At 38.5% G+C, this 16,090-nt stretch overlaps 1 protein-coding gene across 5 annotated transcripts in view; it reads right to left on the bottom strand.

Annotated features, from left to right (window-relative positions):
- Nucleotides 1-4,512: 4,512 nt before the first annotated feature.
- The window catches only part of wdr7 (WD repeat domain 7), a 657,873-nt gene continuing 646,295 nt past the window's right edge, over nt 4,513-16,090 (bottom strand). For all 5 annotated transcript variants that reach the window (XM_072573923.1, XM_072573951.1, XM_072573942.1 and 2 more), the window contains one exon: nt 4,513-7,366. In XM_072573923.1, the coding sequence (XP_072430024.1) occupies nt 7,163-7,366 (204 nt within the window). In that variant the 3' untranslated portion in view covers nt 4,513-7,162. The remainder of the gene's footprint in view (nt 7,367-16,090) is intronic.

Raw genomic sequence — 16,090 nt, forward strand, 5'->3', positions numbered from 1 at the left:
TATGTTCAGGTATAATGCTATCGTTTAATCAGCAAAGACAAGTGCTGCTTACTAATAAGAACTATTGATAACTGGATGTCTGGATAGTGCCACATTTGTCAAAACATGTTATCTGCTATAGCGTGCCACCACATTTGTCAAAAGATATTAACCTGTTAAAGAGGCATGTCATAGTTTCAATTTACCATCACCAGTCCTGTTATTTCAGGGAAGAGGTTAATCAGAGAAAGAGTAGGGCTCTAGGGGCCAAGACAGTAATCTGTGTGTGAAGTTGCAGGATACTGGAAGGGTGTTGAATAAATGTATGAGTGGATTTGCTTCAACAGTTTTCTCTGGAATTGACCCAATTTGATATGTTAGTTGAAAAATTGAAGTTTTTTGGTTAAAAAATAGTTTATGAGCAAAATCAGTCTTCACTTTGGAAAAGGAGAACATAGATACAGAATTCAGGCAAAGAAACTTGCACAGTTTGACATGGGGAGATATTGGAGGCTCAGTCGAGCTTAAAACAGATAAATCTCCAGGCCCAGATGAATTGCACCCCAAGTTGCTGGGAGAGGTGAGGCAGAAAGTTGCAGGGGCTCTGATACAAATTTTTAATTCCTCTCTAACCACAGTGCCAGAGGACTGGAGAAGGCTAATGTGGTTCCACTTTTTGAGAAGGGTAGTAGAGATGAACCGGGAAATTATAGAGTCTCATGTAAATGGTAGGGAAATTATTGAAGAAAATTCTGAATGTGAGCGAATTAATACCCATTTGGAATGGCATGGGTTAAGCAGGGATAGTCAGTATGGCTTTGTCAGAGGGAGGTCATACCAAACAAATTTGTTAGAATTTTTTGAAAATGTGATTAAATGTGTGAATGCAGGAAATTCAGTTGATGTTGTCTATATGGATTTTTGCAAAACTTTTGAGAAGGTCCCACATGGGAGACTAATTGGAAAGTTAAAGCACATGGAATTGAGGGAAACGTGGTTAAATAGATTAGAAACTGGCTTAGAAATAGATCACAAAGGGTAGTGGTAGAAGGCTGTTTGAATGACTGGAGGCCGGTGTCCCGCAGTATATCACAAATATCAGTACTAGGACCCTTATTGTTTTTTATATTATAAATGATACAGATGAAATATGGGGGCTGGGGAGGGGGGATGTTATGTAAATTTGCAGACAATACCAAGATTGGTAGAGTAGTTAATAGTGAAGAAGGTGGTTGTAGGTTATAGGAAGATATAGATGGGTTAGTCAGATGGGCAGACCAGTGGCAGATGATATTTAATTGAGATAAGTGTGAGGTAATGCACTTTGGAAAAAGAAACAAGATGAGGGAATATTTAATGAATGACAGGACACTTAGAGGTACAGCGAGATCTTAGGGTAATTATTCACAGATCCTTGAAGTCGGCAGAGCACGCAAATAGGATAGTTAAGATGACATATGGGCCACTTGCTTTCATCAGTCATGGTATAGAGTATAAGAGCAAGGAGGTAATGTTGGAGTTGTGCAGAGTGTTGGTCAGGCCACAACTGGAGTACTATGTGCAGTTCAGCTTACCTCACTACAGGAAGGATGTGTTAGCAGTAGAGGGAGGTATAGAGGAGGTTCACCAGATCTTGCCTGGGATGGAGAAATTGAAATATAAGGAAATACTAGATCAGCTTGGATTGATTTCTTTGAGGCAGAGAAGACTCAGGGGGAACATAATTGAGGGTTATAAGATTGTGAAGGGTATGGACAGGGTGAATAGACAACTGTTCCCTTTGGGTTAGGGGTCAATTATGAGTAGGCACAGTTTTAGATAAGGAGCAGGAAATTCTGAGGCAAATTGGGAAAAAGCCTTTTCACTCTGGCGGGAATCTGGAATGCATTGCCTGGGAAGGTAGTGGAGGCTGGAAACCTTACAACTTTAAAAAAGTATTTTGGTGAGTACTTCCAATCTCATAAGGATATAGGACAAGTGCGGGAAATTGAGATCAGCGCACATTTACTGGTAGTTATGTTGGTACAGACTTGATGGGCCGAAGGGTCTCTTCAGTGATGCGTAAATGTATGAATTTATCTCAGCACCAGCATAACTACAAAAAGGCTGCATTTTCCTTTCCCAAAGGAGGACAGTCATTAGTTGCACACGATTATGCCAAAGGTACTCTATTCACCAATTCCACACCCCCTGCCCAACTATCTCTCTGCCATTCAATTTGATCATTCTGGATCCTTTGCCAGGTTATCACACATTCCTCCTCCAACACCTCTTCACTGATATCCACTTGGCTTCATTCTCATCTAATAAATCAACTGTTTATCTAACACCTAATATCAAATGGAAGAAATCTATTTCACACTAAATATTGGAAAGATAGATGGCATGGTTTTGGTCCCTGTTCCACTCCCTAATTACAGGCTGAATCCCTTTTCCTGGTCACAGACTTAGACTGGAACAGCCTGGTCATACCTGACCTTGAAATAACCACTTCTGTAACTTCATTAGGTTTCAACATTGTGTCAGCTCATTGACCACTGAAGCTCCTTTGTTACCTCTATACTAGAATGTACTATTTTAGTGCACTCTTGGCTGTCCCACATTTGATTTTCTGTGGGCTTGAGATATCCAATACTCGGCTGTTCATGGATTAACCTTGCACAAAGTCTTGTTAAGCACATGTCTCTGAATTACATCAGCTCCCCATTACCCTGGTTTTAAAATTCTCATCCTCTCATTTTTACACCCCTCTGGGGTGAGGCCTTAACCCTCTCCATCTTTCTACCTTTCCCAAGCCCCATAACCCTCTGAAATATCTGCGCTCATCAAATTCTGGCCCCAATTTTGTTCACTCCTATGTTGGCGACAGAAATTCAGCTGCTTAGACTCAGTGCTCAGAAATTTTCCCCTGAAACCTTTCTGCCTCTCACCTTCCTTAAGACACTGCTTAAAATCCAGCTCTTTCCTCTTGATGAGGCCATCTGAACTAACATCTGCTCAAGCAGTTCACTGTCATTCTCTGTTCTTTAATGTGCCTATGAAGTACTGTGATTTGTTTTATTACTTTAAAGGCACTGTGTGAATAACTTTTGTTGTTTGCCTTTATGTAATTTTGAGAACATTTATTTTAGCAGCAGCTTGCCAACATTCAGAAAAAAATGTAGTATTTGAAAACCACAAAGTAAGAAAGAACATATAACATTGTTTAAAAAAAAATAATCTTCTTGTCCTGATTGGACATAAGTAGTCTGCACTCGAAAGTTTACATCTATCAGTTTATCCTTAGAATTTGAACATGTGATGGTCTGAAGTTATCTGTTTTTCTTTCAAGGATGTTTTTTTCTGTCTTTTGCTGCTATCCTTCTCCCTTCTATTCTCTTTTCTTGAAGATATCAAACCTCACTGGTTCTGCTTCCACGATATTAGTTACCCTTGTTCTAGATGCCATTCTGTACAAGATGATCTGGAGAATTAATATCAGCATGATATTTACATAGTGGCATTTTGGTCAGGACTAATTGTGCACCTGATTCAGCGGAGGCCTACAGATAATGACCAAATGGGAAATTTAGCCGATTACGACTTTTTCATCCAGGGACATAACAATCAACCAATGTTACTGGACTCAAAATGTTAACTCTATTTCTCTCAGACCAGATGCTGTAGACCTGTTGAGTTTCTCCATCACTTGGTTTTAACTCAGATAGATATTTTTAACACTTTACATGCTTAAAGGGATGGGTACAATTGGTTCTAATCACTGGAGCGTTTAGTTGTCTGGGTGTGATATGATGGAAAAAGGCATTTTGCATTGTTCTATCATTTTATGAATTTAGAATAATATGACATCCATTCCCATTGTCCATCAAATACATAAAACAAGTATCAGCTAAACAAAATATGGCCTTGATAGCTTGTAGGTAGTTCCATAAGGTATTGAACTACAAGAACTTTGTAACAGATGGTGAATAATCCTATGGTAAATAAAAGGTTTTTTGGTGTATGCATGTATTTGGAAACTCAGTATGAGTTTGGAAAGAAACAAGCTTATTAAATAAGTTGCTTAACTCAAAATAAATATGATTGCAACCCAAAAATAATAGATTCAAACAAGCAAGCAAATATTACTGACCACCTGAACCTGAATCATAAATATCACCTGATTTAAATGCAGAATTTTTCCATATCTAATTTGTTCACTTGTGAACACACCGGTGGGAGTATATGTTGATAAAGATCCAAAAGTGTGTACAGGGTCTTTAATTTTATAATTGGGAGGCATAAAGTATAAAGAAATGCTAATAATATTCAAAATACCTTTTTGAATATTTTATCCAGTTTAGGGTGTGGAAGCACAGGAGAAGGCAACCGTTAAGGAGATATCAAAGATTTGAGAATTTAATCATAACAATGAAATGGAATTCCCGTCATTGTCAGATTATGAAGGGATTTGAGATATTGAATTTAAAAAAAATCAAATGGTCATTGAGCTAGTAAATTAATTATAAATTAAAGACAGTCACCAAAAAAATGGAAGATTGATAGAATATTTTTATTTGTAAAACATCATTCGGACATTGGCTATTATAAGCAACTGTGGTGGGAGCAGGAGTCATTGTAAATTAAAAAAAAAACATTTTTGAAAAAGGAAAAAATGCCACTGATATGGCAAAAGGCAGACAAGAAAGACAGCCTTACCCTTGTTCTGTAAAATGGTGTGATTTTGGATCTGTTCATCAAAGATGCTTGTAAGTTAATTTTGTACGTGAGCAGAACACTGAACTCAAAATGCACAATATGACAAAACCTTCTCAATACACATTTAAAGCCATGAAGCATAAATATTAAATCAGTATGAAAAAGAACCATCTGTCAGAGGAAACTTAAGAGGGGGTAGTTCCTTTGAAGAAATACTGAACATTTTGCCTGGAATTAATAAAGGTAATTTTCTCCTTCATTAAAAAATTTAAGTTAGCCTTTGCCCTTGAATGAATTTCTGACAAATAAAAGGCTTTTATTAGCACAGAAGAATTATGCATCCACCCACTGTATTCAGTCATTTAATGATCCTTTCAGTCATAAATTGCTGTTAAGTGAATAGACAAGTGACAGTTTTGCCCAAACCATACTCTTTATGACATCTAGTTCAAATTACAGGCATCGTCAATATCACATGACCTCTGCAGAGGACAAGGTTTTGCATTTTTATCATTACAGCTTGAGCGGGTTTCAAGATAATTTTTCCTACACTTAACAAAATATATATAGGAACCAGATTTGAAAGTATTTTAGATACTTTATTACCAAATGTAGCATTCGGAAGCATCCTCCTCAGCATTACATATTTGAAGTAGGTCAGATTTAAGAAGAAGTCATTTAATATACTAGGGCACCATAGCATGAACCCCTTCCAAACAGCTATATTTGCTGATTGCTTCTATTCAGATATTCATTAATGAGGATTTTGCTGTGTCTGTGCAGATAATTCATTAATATACACAGATTTAACTTGGGGGAAAAATGCTGTTGATATACTTGCTATAATAGTATTTTAAAAGTATTTAAGGGTGACTCGCTCTGCTGCTAGTTAACAGTATGAAATCATTGATGTTTTTATTTGAACTGGTGAAAAAGGCCAAATTTTTCAATAAGTTATAATTCTATGATTTCCTCATACAACATGCATTGCAAAAACAATCCTTGCAATACCTTTCCAAAGCATCCAACAGGATTTCCAACAATAAGTATTTTATGTATCAGTGACATGCAAATTTGTGCAAACCTATAAATTCAATAAGCCATACTCTACCCTTTACACCAGTCCCTCATATGCATTACCTAGTTATGTATAACAGGGATTGAATGCAGCTGTAAAGTTACACTACTGGATTTAATTTAATTTAAAATAATAATGTGAGAAAGCAAGCTAAAGTGGTCCCAGTTTTTAGTTTTTCAAAGCTACTGTAAACATTTTCTGTTTGTAACTGATGATTAAAATGATTATAATGATCTTTGTAGAACTGAAGAGGATTCAACTGTCCTTTGAATAGAACATCTGTTGTGGGTTTTAAGTTTCCTACGATATACACACCAAATGACTGGGAATTGCCTCAAATTCTATGGCAGAGGCAATTTACTACTGTATTCTGTACCTTATGCTAGTCGCTCATGTTACCCCTTAAAAAAAACTTGAGAACTTCCACTGCCAGCAGGATGATGATAACTTGTAATCTGGATGGAAAACTCATGAAGATGTTGCCAGGGATTGGCAGTGTTGAGACAAAAAATTAAGAACTTCAACGTCAATGAACTAAGCTCCTTAACTGAGGTGCTAGATCAATTGAAAATGGAGAAACTTGACAGAGAAAAAGACACAGGATCAGGTCAAATTGTCTAATCCACCAGTTGTTGGAAGTGAAATAAAATTCCATCTTGGTTGCCCAATGTCTGTCACAAAAACTCCAATAATGTATATTGGGTATAGGATTGTTAAATGCAGACTAATGCTTCCTGGCTTCCAGAAAAGTAAATTATATTGCATCTTTAAGTCCCTTCCCACTACCCAAGTAACTTTTATTGGACCTTTTTGAGTGCTAGTTAGGGCAGTAGCATGGCGTCCCCCATCATCACTAGAGACTGAGCTGAAAGTTTATCAATTCATTTCATGTCGGGCCTCTTTATTCCATTAGCCCTGTATTATTTCAAGTTTAAACCCTTGAAATGAAAGCCACTGCACCATTTTGATGACTCTTAGGAATTGTCCTCTCAGTCTAACTGCTTGTTGGTGTCAAAACTTGACTTTCGTCCTTCCTATCTTGCACTGTTTTCCTAGGATAGCTGCAGGAGAGCACAGATTTTGTTGCACAGCATAAGATATGGATCAAGCAAGCAATTGCGTTTTTGAGACTTTTATAATACCAAGAGAGAAGAAATGCTTGAAACCACAACAAAACATGGTTGAAACTAACAATGGTGGGTATAAACAATAAGTAATTGGACACAGCTGTTGGGCAGCTATCTCATCTCTTTTCAAAAACCCACAGAAAGTTGACATTGCAAATTATGATAAACTTTACGAAAAAAATCTACACAATACTATCTTAATGTAAACATTAACCAGCTTTGCCAACAGCACACACATTTTTATTTCTTTAGTACATTTCATGTGATCCAGGTGGTGGCTTCAAACCATAAATCGGTGTTCCTTGCCATCATGCGCCATAAGGATGACATTACGGTTGGAGGTCCAGATCAGACGGGCTAGTTTCAGTGCATTCTGAGAACCAGGAGAAGCAGGATGAACAGGGGGCACTTGGTAAGTTTTCATGCATCGGAGCTGGGGTGCAGAATTCAGCATACCAATACTCCCCAGTAGTGAAGTATTCATCTACAAAGATAGAAGAGGATTGAGTATAAAAATAATGAAAGAAAACTGCGTAGAATACTGAGTAGAGGAAGACAAAGTAATTCATTTCTAGGGCAAATTTCTATGATGGCTCAGACTTTGGTTCTGATTATGACCAGTAATTCATCATAATTATTAATTAATTGCATAATTAATGAATAATTTTTATTTATTCACAGGACGAGGGATCACCAGCTAGACTAGCACTTGTGCCTATCACAAATTGCTCAGAGGGCAGTTAAGTCAAACACTTGGCTCTGAAGTCACATGCAGGCCAGACCAGGTAAACATGACAGTTTTCTTCCCACAAGGACAAAAATTAACCAGGCTGGCTTTTCTGACAACTGACATTGATACATAGTCATCATTAGACTCTGAATTCCAGATTTTTATTGAATTCAGTTTCCACAATCTGCCAAAGCAGGGTTTGAACATTAGCTGGGTTTCTCAATTAACAGTCTAGTGAATCCAGTTCATGGGCTGTCACCTCCCTTTGTATACTCACAGCTGTTGTGTGTGTAGGGATCATACAGACAAGCCAAGCACCTGGCAACAGCTCTTACCAGCAGATGACCTCTAGGATCCAGTAGAAAAATGGTAGCATCACCACATGCAGGTCCCCTTTCAAGAATACACACTATCTTGACTTGTATGATGACACTATAGCTTTAAGAGGTGCATTTTGTCCTTTTTTTAATCAAAAGAGGTTGAGACAGAGGTACCAAGTAGTAAACAGCTTGTGAAGACTTGGGTTCTTTTTTTAAGAGTTGGAACAATTGAAGCAGCATGAATGTGCAGAGTCAGGCTCCCACAGAACCAAGGTTTTAGGTTAGCTTTCAGTAGTTGTTGGGGCTTTGAAGTTGGTTGAAAGCTTGAGTTCTCTCCCTGGCAGAAATCTCTCTCTATGTTCTTTTCTCCTAAACTGGAGAAACATTGCATGTGAGATAATCTATTTTCCTGAATTTGCCTTTGCCAAGGCTGTGTTTGTGGGATGTTACTATATTGGAACAATTGCTGTTTAATACTGAAATAATAGAGTTAAGTTTACATCAATTCTTCTTTCTTTTGTTTGTACTTTAATTACTGGCTACTCAATGTTCCAGGGTTTCATTGCTTTAGCTGAGAGAGGGAGGAAGGTAAAAGATGTGGAGGAGTTGCATTATTAATCAGGCACAATGTTACATCTGCACTCAGAGAGGACATAGTGGAGGGCTCATCCACTCAGGCAATATGGGTAAACCTCAAAAATAAGATGAGTGCAAGGACTCTGATAGGATTACACCATAGGCCCCCCAAACAGCCACTGAAAGATTGAGGAACAAATATGTCGGCAGATTATGGAAAGATGAAGAAAGCAGGTTTGTCTGTGTGGGTGACTTTAACTTTGTGAATATTGACTGGGCTTCCCTTACAGCAAGAGGCTTAGATGGAGTAGAATTTGTTAGGTTCGTCCAAGAGGGTTTCTTGAAAGGAGGGGCCATATTGACCTTGTCCTGGCAAATGAGCCTGGCCAGGTGACTGAACCTTTCAGTGAGAGAACATTTTGGAAACAGTGATCACAACTCCTTAAGTTTTAAGATAGCTAAGAATAAGGATAAGTTAGGGCCTTGCGAAATTGGAGGAGGGCAAATTACATCAGTATTAGGCAGGAACTAGGGAGCGTTAATTGGGAGGAGCTGTTATCAGGCAAGTCCACATTTGACATGTGGGAATTGTTTAAAGACCTGCTGATGAGAGTTCAAGACCGTCATGTTCCAGTAATGAGGAAGGACAAGGATGGCAAGGTAAGGGACCCTTGGATAATGAGAGAGGTTGCGAATTTAGTAAAAACGAAAAAAGAAGCATATTTAGGAAGCTAAAATGGGACAGGGTCCGTCAGGGTTATAAAGAAAGTGGGAAAGAACTCAAGCAGGGAATTAGGAGAGCAAGAAGGCGCCATGAAATGACCTTGACAAGTAGAGTTAAAGAGAATCCCAAGGCATTTTACAGATACATTAAAAACAAGAGGATAACTAGGGAGAAGGTAGGACTACTCAAGGATAAAGGAGAGAACTTGTGTTTGGAGGAAGAGGATGTGGCGAGATCCTAAATGAGTACTTTGCATCAATATCCAGCCAAGAGAAGGATACGAAGGATTGTGAAACCCGTGTGGAGCATGCTAATGTGCTGATGCACATTGAGATCAAGAAAGAAGTGGTGTTGGGTCTCTTCAAGAGCATTAAGATGGACAAGTCCATAGGGCCCAAAGGTATCCACCCCAGGTTACTGACAGAAGCAAGAAAGGAGATTGCTGGGGCTTTGACCAAGATCTTTGTATCCACTGAGGAAGGGTCACCAGACCCAAAATGTTAATTTTGATTTCTCTTCATAGATGCTGTCAGACCTGCTGAGCTTTTCCAGCAATTTCTGTTTTTATTTCTTTTTTTTACAACATGTACAGTTCTTTTGGTTTTTCTTTGTATCCTCGCTAGCCACTGGACAGGTCCTGGAAGACTGGCGAGTAGCTAATGTCGCTCCTCTGTTCAAGGATGGAAATGGGGATAATCTAGGAAACCAAAGATTGGGGAGTTTCACATCATAGTTGGGAAGCTATTGGAGAGAATTATTAGGGATAGGATCTAAGCACATTGGGAAAAGCATGGCCTAAGTAAGGACAGTCAGCACGGCTTTGTGCAGGGGCAGGTCATGATTTACTAACTTGATTGAATTTTTCGAGGAAGTGACAAAGATGATCAATGAGGGTAGAGCAGTACATGCCGTTTACAAGGATTTCAGTAAGGCTTTCAATAAACTCCCTCATGGTAGGTCATCCAGAGCATGGAATCCACAGTGACTTGGCTGCATGGATTCAGAATTCAAAACAGAAGGCAGAGGGTAGTGGTGGAAGGGTACTTTTTAGACTGGAGGTCCATGACTAGTGATGCTCTGCAGGGATCCATACTGAAACCTCTGCTGTTTGTGATATATATATAAAGGACTTAGATGAAAAAGTAGATTGGTAGAGTTGTGGATAGTGTTGAAGGTTGTCAAAGGATACAGCGGAATATAGATCAATTGCAGATACGGGGGGAAAAACAGTAGATGGAATTTAATCCAGTTAAGTGTGAGGTGCTGCTTTGAGAGATCAAATGTTAAGGAAAAGTGCACAGTTAATTGCAGGACTCTGAACAGCATTGATCAAGTCCATAGCTCTCTCAAAGTGGCCACACAAGTAGATAGGGTGGGAATGAAGGCATATGGCATACTTGCCATATGTATTGATCGGGGAATAGAGTCAGGATGTCGAGGTATTGGAGAGGGTGTAGAAGAGATTTACCAGGCTGGTATCTGGATTAGAGAGTGTAAACTATAAGGAAATGCTAGAAAAACTCAGGTTGTTTTCTCTTGAGGGGCGTAGGCTAGGGGAAGACTTGATAGAAGTTTATAAAATTATGAAATGCATAGATAAGGTTGACGGTCAGAATCTTTTTTCCAGATTTGAAATGTTTAATACTAGGGGGCATGCATTTAAGGTGGGAGGGGGAAAGTTCAAAGGAGATGTGAAGGGCAAGTTTTTTTTTACACAGAATCTGGAAAGCACTGCCAGGGGAACTGGAGGCAAATAAGACAGGACACTTAAGGAACTTTTAGATAAACACATGGATATGCAAGGAATAGCAGGATATGGACCAAGGGCAGGCAGAAGGGATTAGTTTAATTTGGTATCATTCTTGTGCTGTACTGTTCTTTGTTTTAATAAAGTGTGTTTTGCTTAAAGCCGAGTAGTATAACCTAACAAATTATTTCTGGAACACAGCACCTTACACTTGCCTTTAAATAAGAGTTAGGATCTAGGCTATCTTCTTAATATATTTGCAAGGGGGTTGATCTGGAACATAATGGATATGTCTCCTGGAGACCTTTCCATTATGCAATATCATGGCTAGAAGGAGTTAGTCAATTTTTTTTTACTAGATACAAACTACCCTCCAAAATACAATCAGATCAAAATTACATCAAAATTATTGAAGGAAGTTAGGGATAGCCTAGGAATAAAACAATTTAAAACAAATGTGTACCATCCAGACACATAAGGGGCATCAAAACAATGGCATCAAACATTAAAAACCATGTTGAGGGGTTCTAGTCATGACTAGCCACAGGACTGGAATAAAGGAATTCTATTTGTATTTTTTGCCATTAGGGTTGCACCTAATGAATCAACTAAATTCAGTTCATTTGAATTAATCTTCGGACATGAGGTAAGAGGACCACTGAAATTAATTAAGGAAAAATTGATAAGCCAGAGTTCAGTGACCACATATTTGCACTATGTGTCAAATTTTAGGGATAAATTAAATAGGGTGGGTGAGTTGGCTAGCCAGCATTTTAAAGTAGCACAGCATATAATGAAACAGGGAGCAGACAAAGAATAAAAAAATTCAATTTTGCTAGAGAAGATAAAGTGCTAGTATTAGTACCAGAGGTAGGTCACAGAGCTGTACAGCATAGAAACACAGCTTTCGGTCCAAATCGTCCATGCCAGAAATCCCAAATTAGTCCAGTCCCAGTTACCAACATTTGGCCCATATCTCTCTAAACCTTTTCTATTCATAAACCTATCCAGATGTCTTTTAAATGTCATAATTCTACCAAAATCTGCCAATTCCTCCAGCAGCTCATTCCATACACACATCGACCCTCTGCATGGAAAAGTTGCCCCTTATGTCCCTTTTAAATCTTTCTCCTCTTACCTCAAACCTAGGCCCTCTAGTTTCAGACTCTGTTACCCTGGGGACAAGACCTTGGCTATTCACCCTATGTCCCTCATGAATTTATAAACTTCTATAGAGTCACTCCTCAGCCTCCGATGCTCCAGGAAAGAAAGCTCCAGCCTATTCAGCCTCTCCTATAGCTAAAACCCTCCAACCCGAGTTTTAGTGAGCCTTATCAAATTGAAAGGAAATTGAGAGAGGTAAAGTATTTGCTAAGAATGCCAGATAGAAGGAAAAGTCAGAGTGTGTCATGTGAATATGCTCAAATGGTATTTTGACAGGGAAGGAAAGCAAAAGGAGAATGTGGTACTTGTTATAACTCAGAATGAAGAACCAAATTCAGACAAATTTGTATTTGGCATTCCTCCAATTAAATTGGATAATGAGGATGTTCTCAAAAATTGGAATAAATTACTAAATTACTTTCCAAAGGAAAATCTAAATGACCTGAAAGAATTATTACAATCACACGGAAAGAGATGTGAAATAAGATGGGAAGGACTAACATGATTATGCATGATGTAGATACTGGAAATGCTGTTTCAGTTAAGCAACATCCTTATAGACTTAATCCTCTAAGTGTGGCACAGGTTCAAAAACAGATTGAAAGTATGCTTATAGACAATATAATCAAAGTGAGTTGTAGCGAGTAGAGTTCATCCATATGTTGCCAAAATCAGATGGTACCCAACATCGATGTATTAATTACCACAAAGTCAATGCAGTTACAAAATCTGATTCACATCCTATTCCACATTTGGAAGGCTGCATTGAGAAGGTGGGACAAGCAACTTCTATTTTGAAGCTGGACTTACTCAAAGTATAGTGTCTGAGACAATTGTATATACTGTCTGTAACCCTAAGTATTTTTGGAAAAATCTAAAAATAAAAATACCAGAATATTTAGATGGGGTTTATTGTTATACATTGCAGGACAAGACAACATAATTGCTGGCATGATGCCACGACTTTGATGAAGATGAAGATGTTCAGTGGTGGAAGAAACAGATTGAAATGGATGCTGTACTAAAAGTGTGCCTGCATAGAGTTAGTGTGATGTATCTGCATTGTACTGCACTAATAGCATAAGACTCAAGGATTTAAAAAATTTATCTATTTTTACATATTGACGATTCTTTTTTTTAAAAAAGGGAAAAGATGTAACAATGCTATGGCTTTGAGAGGTATATTTTATCCTGGTGTATTTGCAGATTAACACCATTAGTGACATTTTCAGAATCATTTTAATTCATGCTGAGTAAATATCCTTGAAAGGTGACGAATTCTACTCACCTTTAGACATTATTAACTATACAGGGTGGAATCTGTCGTCACATTTAAATGTACATGGTGTACTTTGCCTGAGTACAGTAAAACTGCAATTCATAAATAACTAAAAATTAATATAGACAATAATTTATGAAGGTCAGGAAGCTGATTGGGGTCTGATCGTCATGTCAAAAGAGAAATGATATTAACCACTAATCTTCTCAATTAAAATTGTGGCTCGTTATATTCTTTGTATATATTATAATTAAAAAAAATGTATTTAGATTTTAGAGATTTTTTATATGACTGCATTGTAAAGCCAAAAACATTTCTCAGCTTCCTATCTTAGGAATTTAAAGTCAAAAGTGGAATGGTTGGTCTAGACAACTAGTTGATGAACAGGAAATGTGTATGACGAGCAATCATCTGATAGATTAAGGAAAAACTGATAAAGGTGTAAATTCTAAGTTGAAATCTCAGTAATGAAGAACTGAAAGGTTTGGAAATGAACCTTAATTTTAAAATACAATTTTAATTAATCCAATGATTTATTAAAGAAGCTTTCTCTGAGATTTGAATGAATCAGAAATTAACTCTCACTGTATCTTCTAAATCTTGGAGAGGTTATCACTATTCAGCTGAGCTGGGGCATCAAAGCTGAGCTCAATTTATCAGCCAGAAGTACACTGGCCAATTGAAACTGCAAATTCAGCACAGAGCATGGATCTATCACAGAGTTTTTGCGGTCTGTATGGCTCATTTACATTATATAGTGAATTTACCCAGGGAAGCTATAGATCACAAGATAGGTTTGGATAAAGTAGTCCTTGATCTCATCCAACTAGAATACTAACTATCACTTGTAGGATCTAGCCATTTCTTAGGTGGATCAGTATTGTAGTCTCAAGAATGTTTTCTGACAAATTAATCCAGCTAATTGATTTTATTTTGCAAAGAAGTATTTCATGTCAAAACTAAAATTCATCTGCACAGAGCAGAATCTATGCCCTTTGTCATGATATACTGGCAAATGCAAAGATTTGCCACTTCAGGATTATTTTCTCTATCACATTCATATTAAATCACTTCTAACAAGTTTGTTTTTAATATTACTGAAGATTTATCCACACCTCTCTCTACGAAGGAAATGGATAGCTTCCCACTGCTCAGACAGTCAGAGCTGAGTGGAGTAATTCTTGCACAATCCAATACCGAAGGGCGGTTCCCAGGTCTTTCCAGGCACCTGAATTGCATCTTCAACATCCTGCTTGCATAGCCAATTCTAATAGGGCAGCATACTGGCTCAGTGGTTAGCACTGCCGCCTCTCAGCACTAGGGATCCACATTCAAGTTCAACCTGGGGCGAATGTCGGTGTGGAGTTTGCACATTCTCCCCATGTCTGCGCGGGTTTTCTCCGGGTGCTCTGGTTTCCTCCCACAGTCCAAAGATGTGCAGGTCAGGTGAATTGGCCGTGTTAAATTGCCCGTAGTGTTAGGTGAAGGGGTAAAACCTATGCCCTCTAGTTCTGGACTCCCAACCTCAGGGAAAAGATTTTGTCTATTTACCATATCCATGCCCCTCATAATTTTGTAAATCTCTGTAAGGTCACCCCTCAGCCTCCAATGCTCCAGGGAAAACAGCCCCAGCCTGTTCAGCCTCTCCCTATAGTTCAAATCCTCCAACCCTGGCAACATCCTTGTAAATCTTTTCTGAACCCTTTCAAGTTTCACAACATCTTTCCGATAGGAAGGAGACCAGAATTGCACGCAATATTCCAACAGTGACTGAACCAATGTCCTGTACAGCCGCAACATGACCTACCAAGTCCTGTACTCAATACTCTGACCAATAAAGGAAAGCATACCAAACATCTTCTTCACTAACCTATCTACCTGCAACTCCACTTTCAAGGAACTATGAACCTGCACTCCAAGGTCTCTTTGTTCAGCAACACTCCCTCAGACCTTACCATTAAGTGTATAAGTCCTGCTAAGATTTGCTTTCCCAAAATGCAGCACCTCACATTTATCTGAATTAAATTCCATCTGCCACTTCTTAGACCTTGGGCCCATCTGATCAAGATCCTGTTGTAATCTGAGGTAACCCTCTTCACTGTCCACTACACCTCCAATTTTGGTGTAATCTGCAAAATTACTAACTGTACCTCTTATGCTTGCATCCAAATCATTTATGTAAATGACAAAAGGTAGAGGACCCAGCACCGATCCTTACTAACCACTCCACTGGTCATAGGCCTTCAGTCTGAAAAACAACCCTCCACCACCACCCTCGCATGCAAAATGATCTTTCAGTAGTTGAACATTAAGGGACTGTAACCCCATTGAATGATAAATGTTACTGGCTGACATGAGGGTGTCTTGTGTACGCAAGCTATGACTCACTGGATCTATGGGAATCCCAGCCAGAGGAGCAAATCCTCTCTGTCTGACTGACTTCATCAGCAGTGAAGTGCATAAAGAGCACCATTCTGACAAGTAGGCAGCAGCTTGTGAGATTTTGACAAATATCACAAGCAACTCCCTGGAAACAAAATAACTAAAGGTTGCATTGACCTTAATCAACATGGATAATGTATGGCCTCCTGGTCTCTTTTGTTTTGGGTGCTGCCAATGTCAGTGATGACTGATCCTCCTTAGAGATGGGCACTCTGTCAGATCCTCT

The sequence above is a fragment of the Chiloscyllium punctatum genome, chromosome 1, assembly GCF_047496795.1.
Source record: "Chiloscyllium punctatum isolate Juve2018m chromosome 1, sChiPun1.3, whole genome shotgun sequence".
Lineage (NCBI taxonomy): Eukaryota > Metazoa > Chordata > Chondrichthyes > Orectolobiformes > Hemiscylliidae > Chiloscyllium > Chiloscyllium punctatum.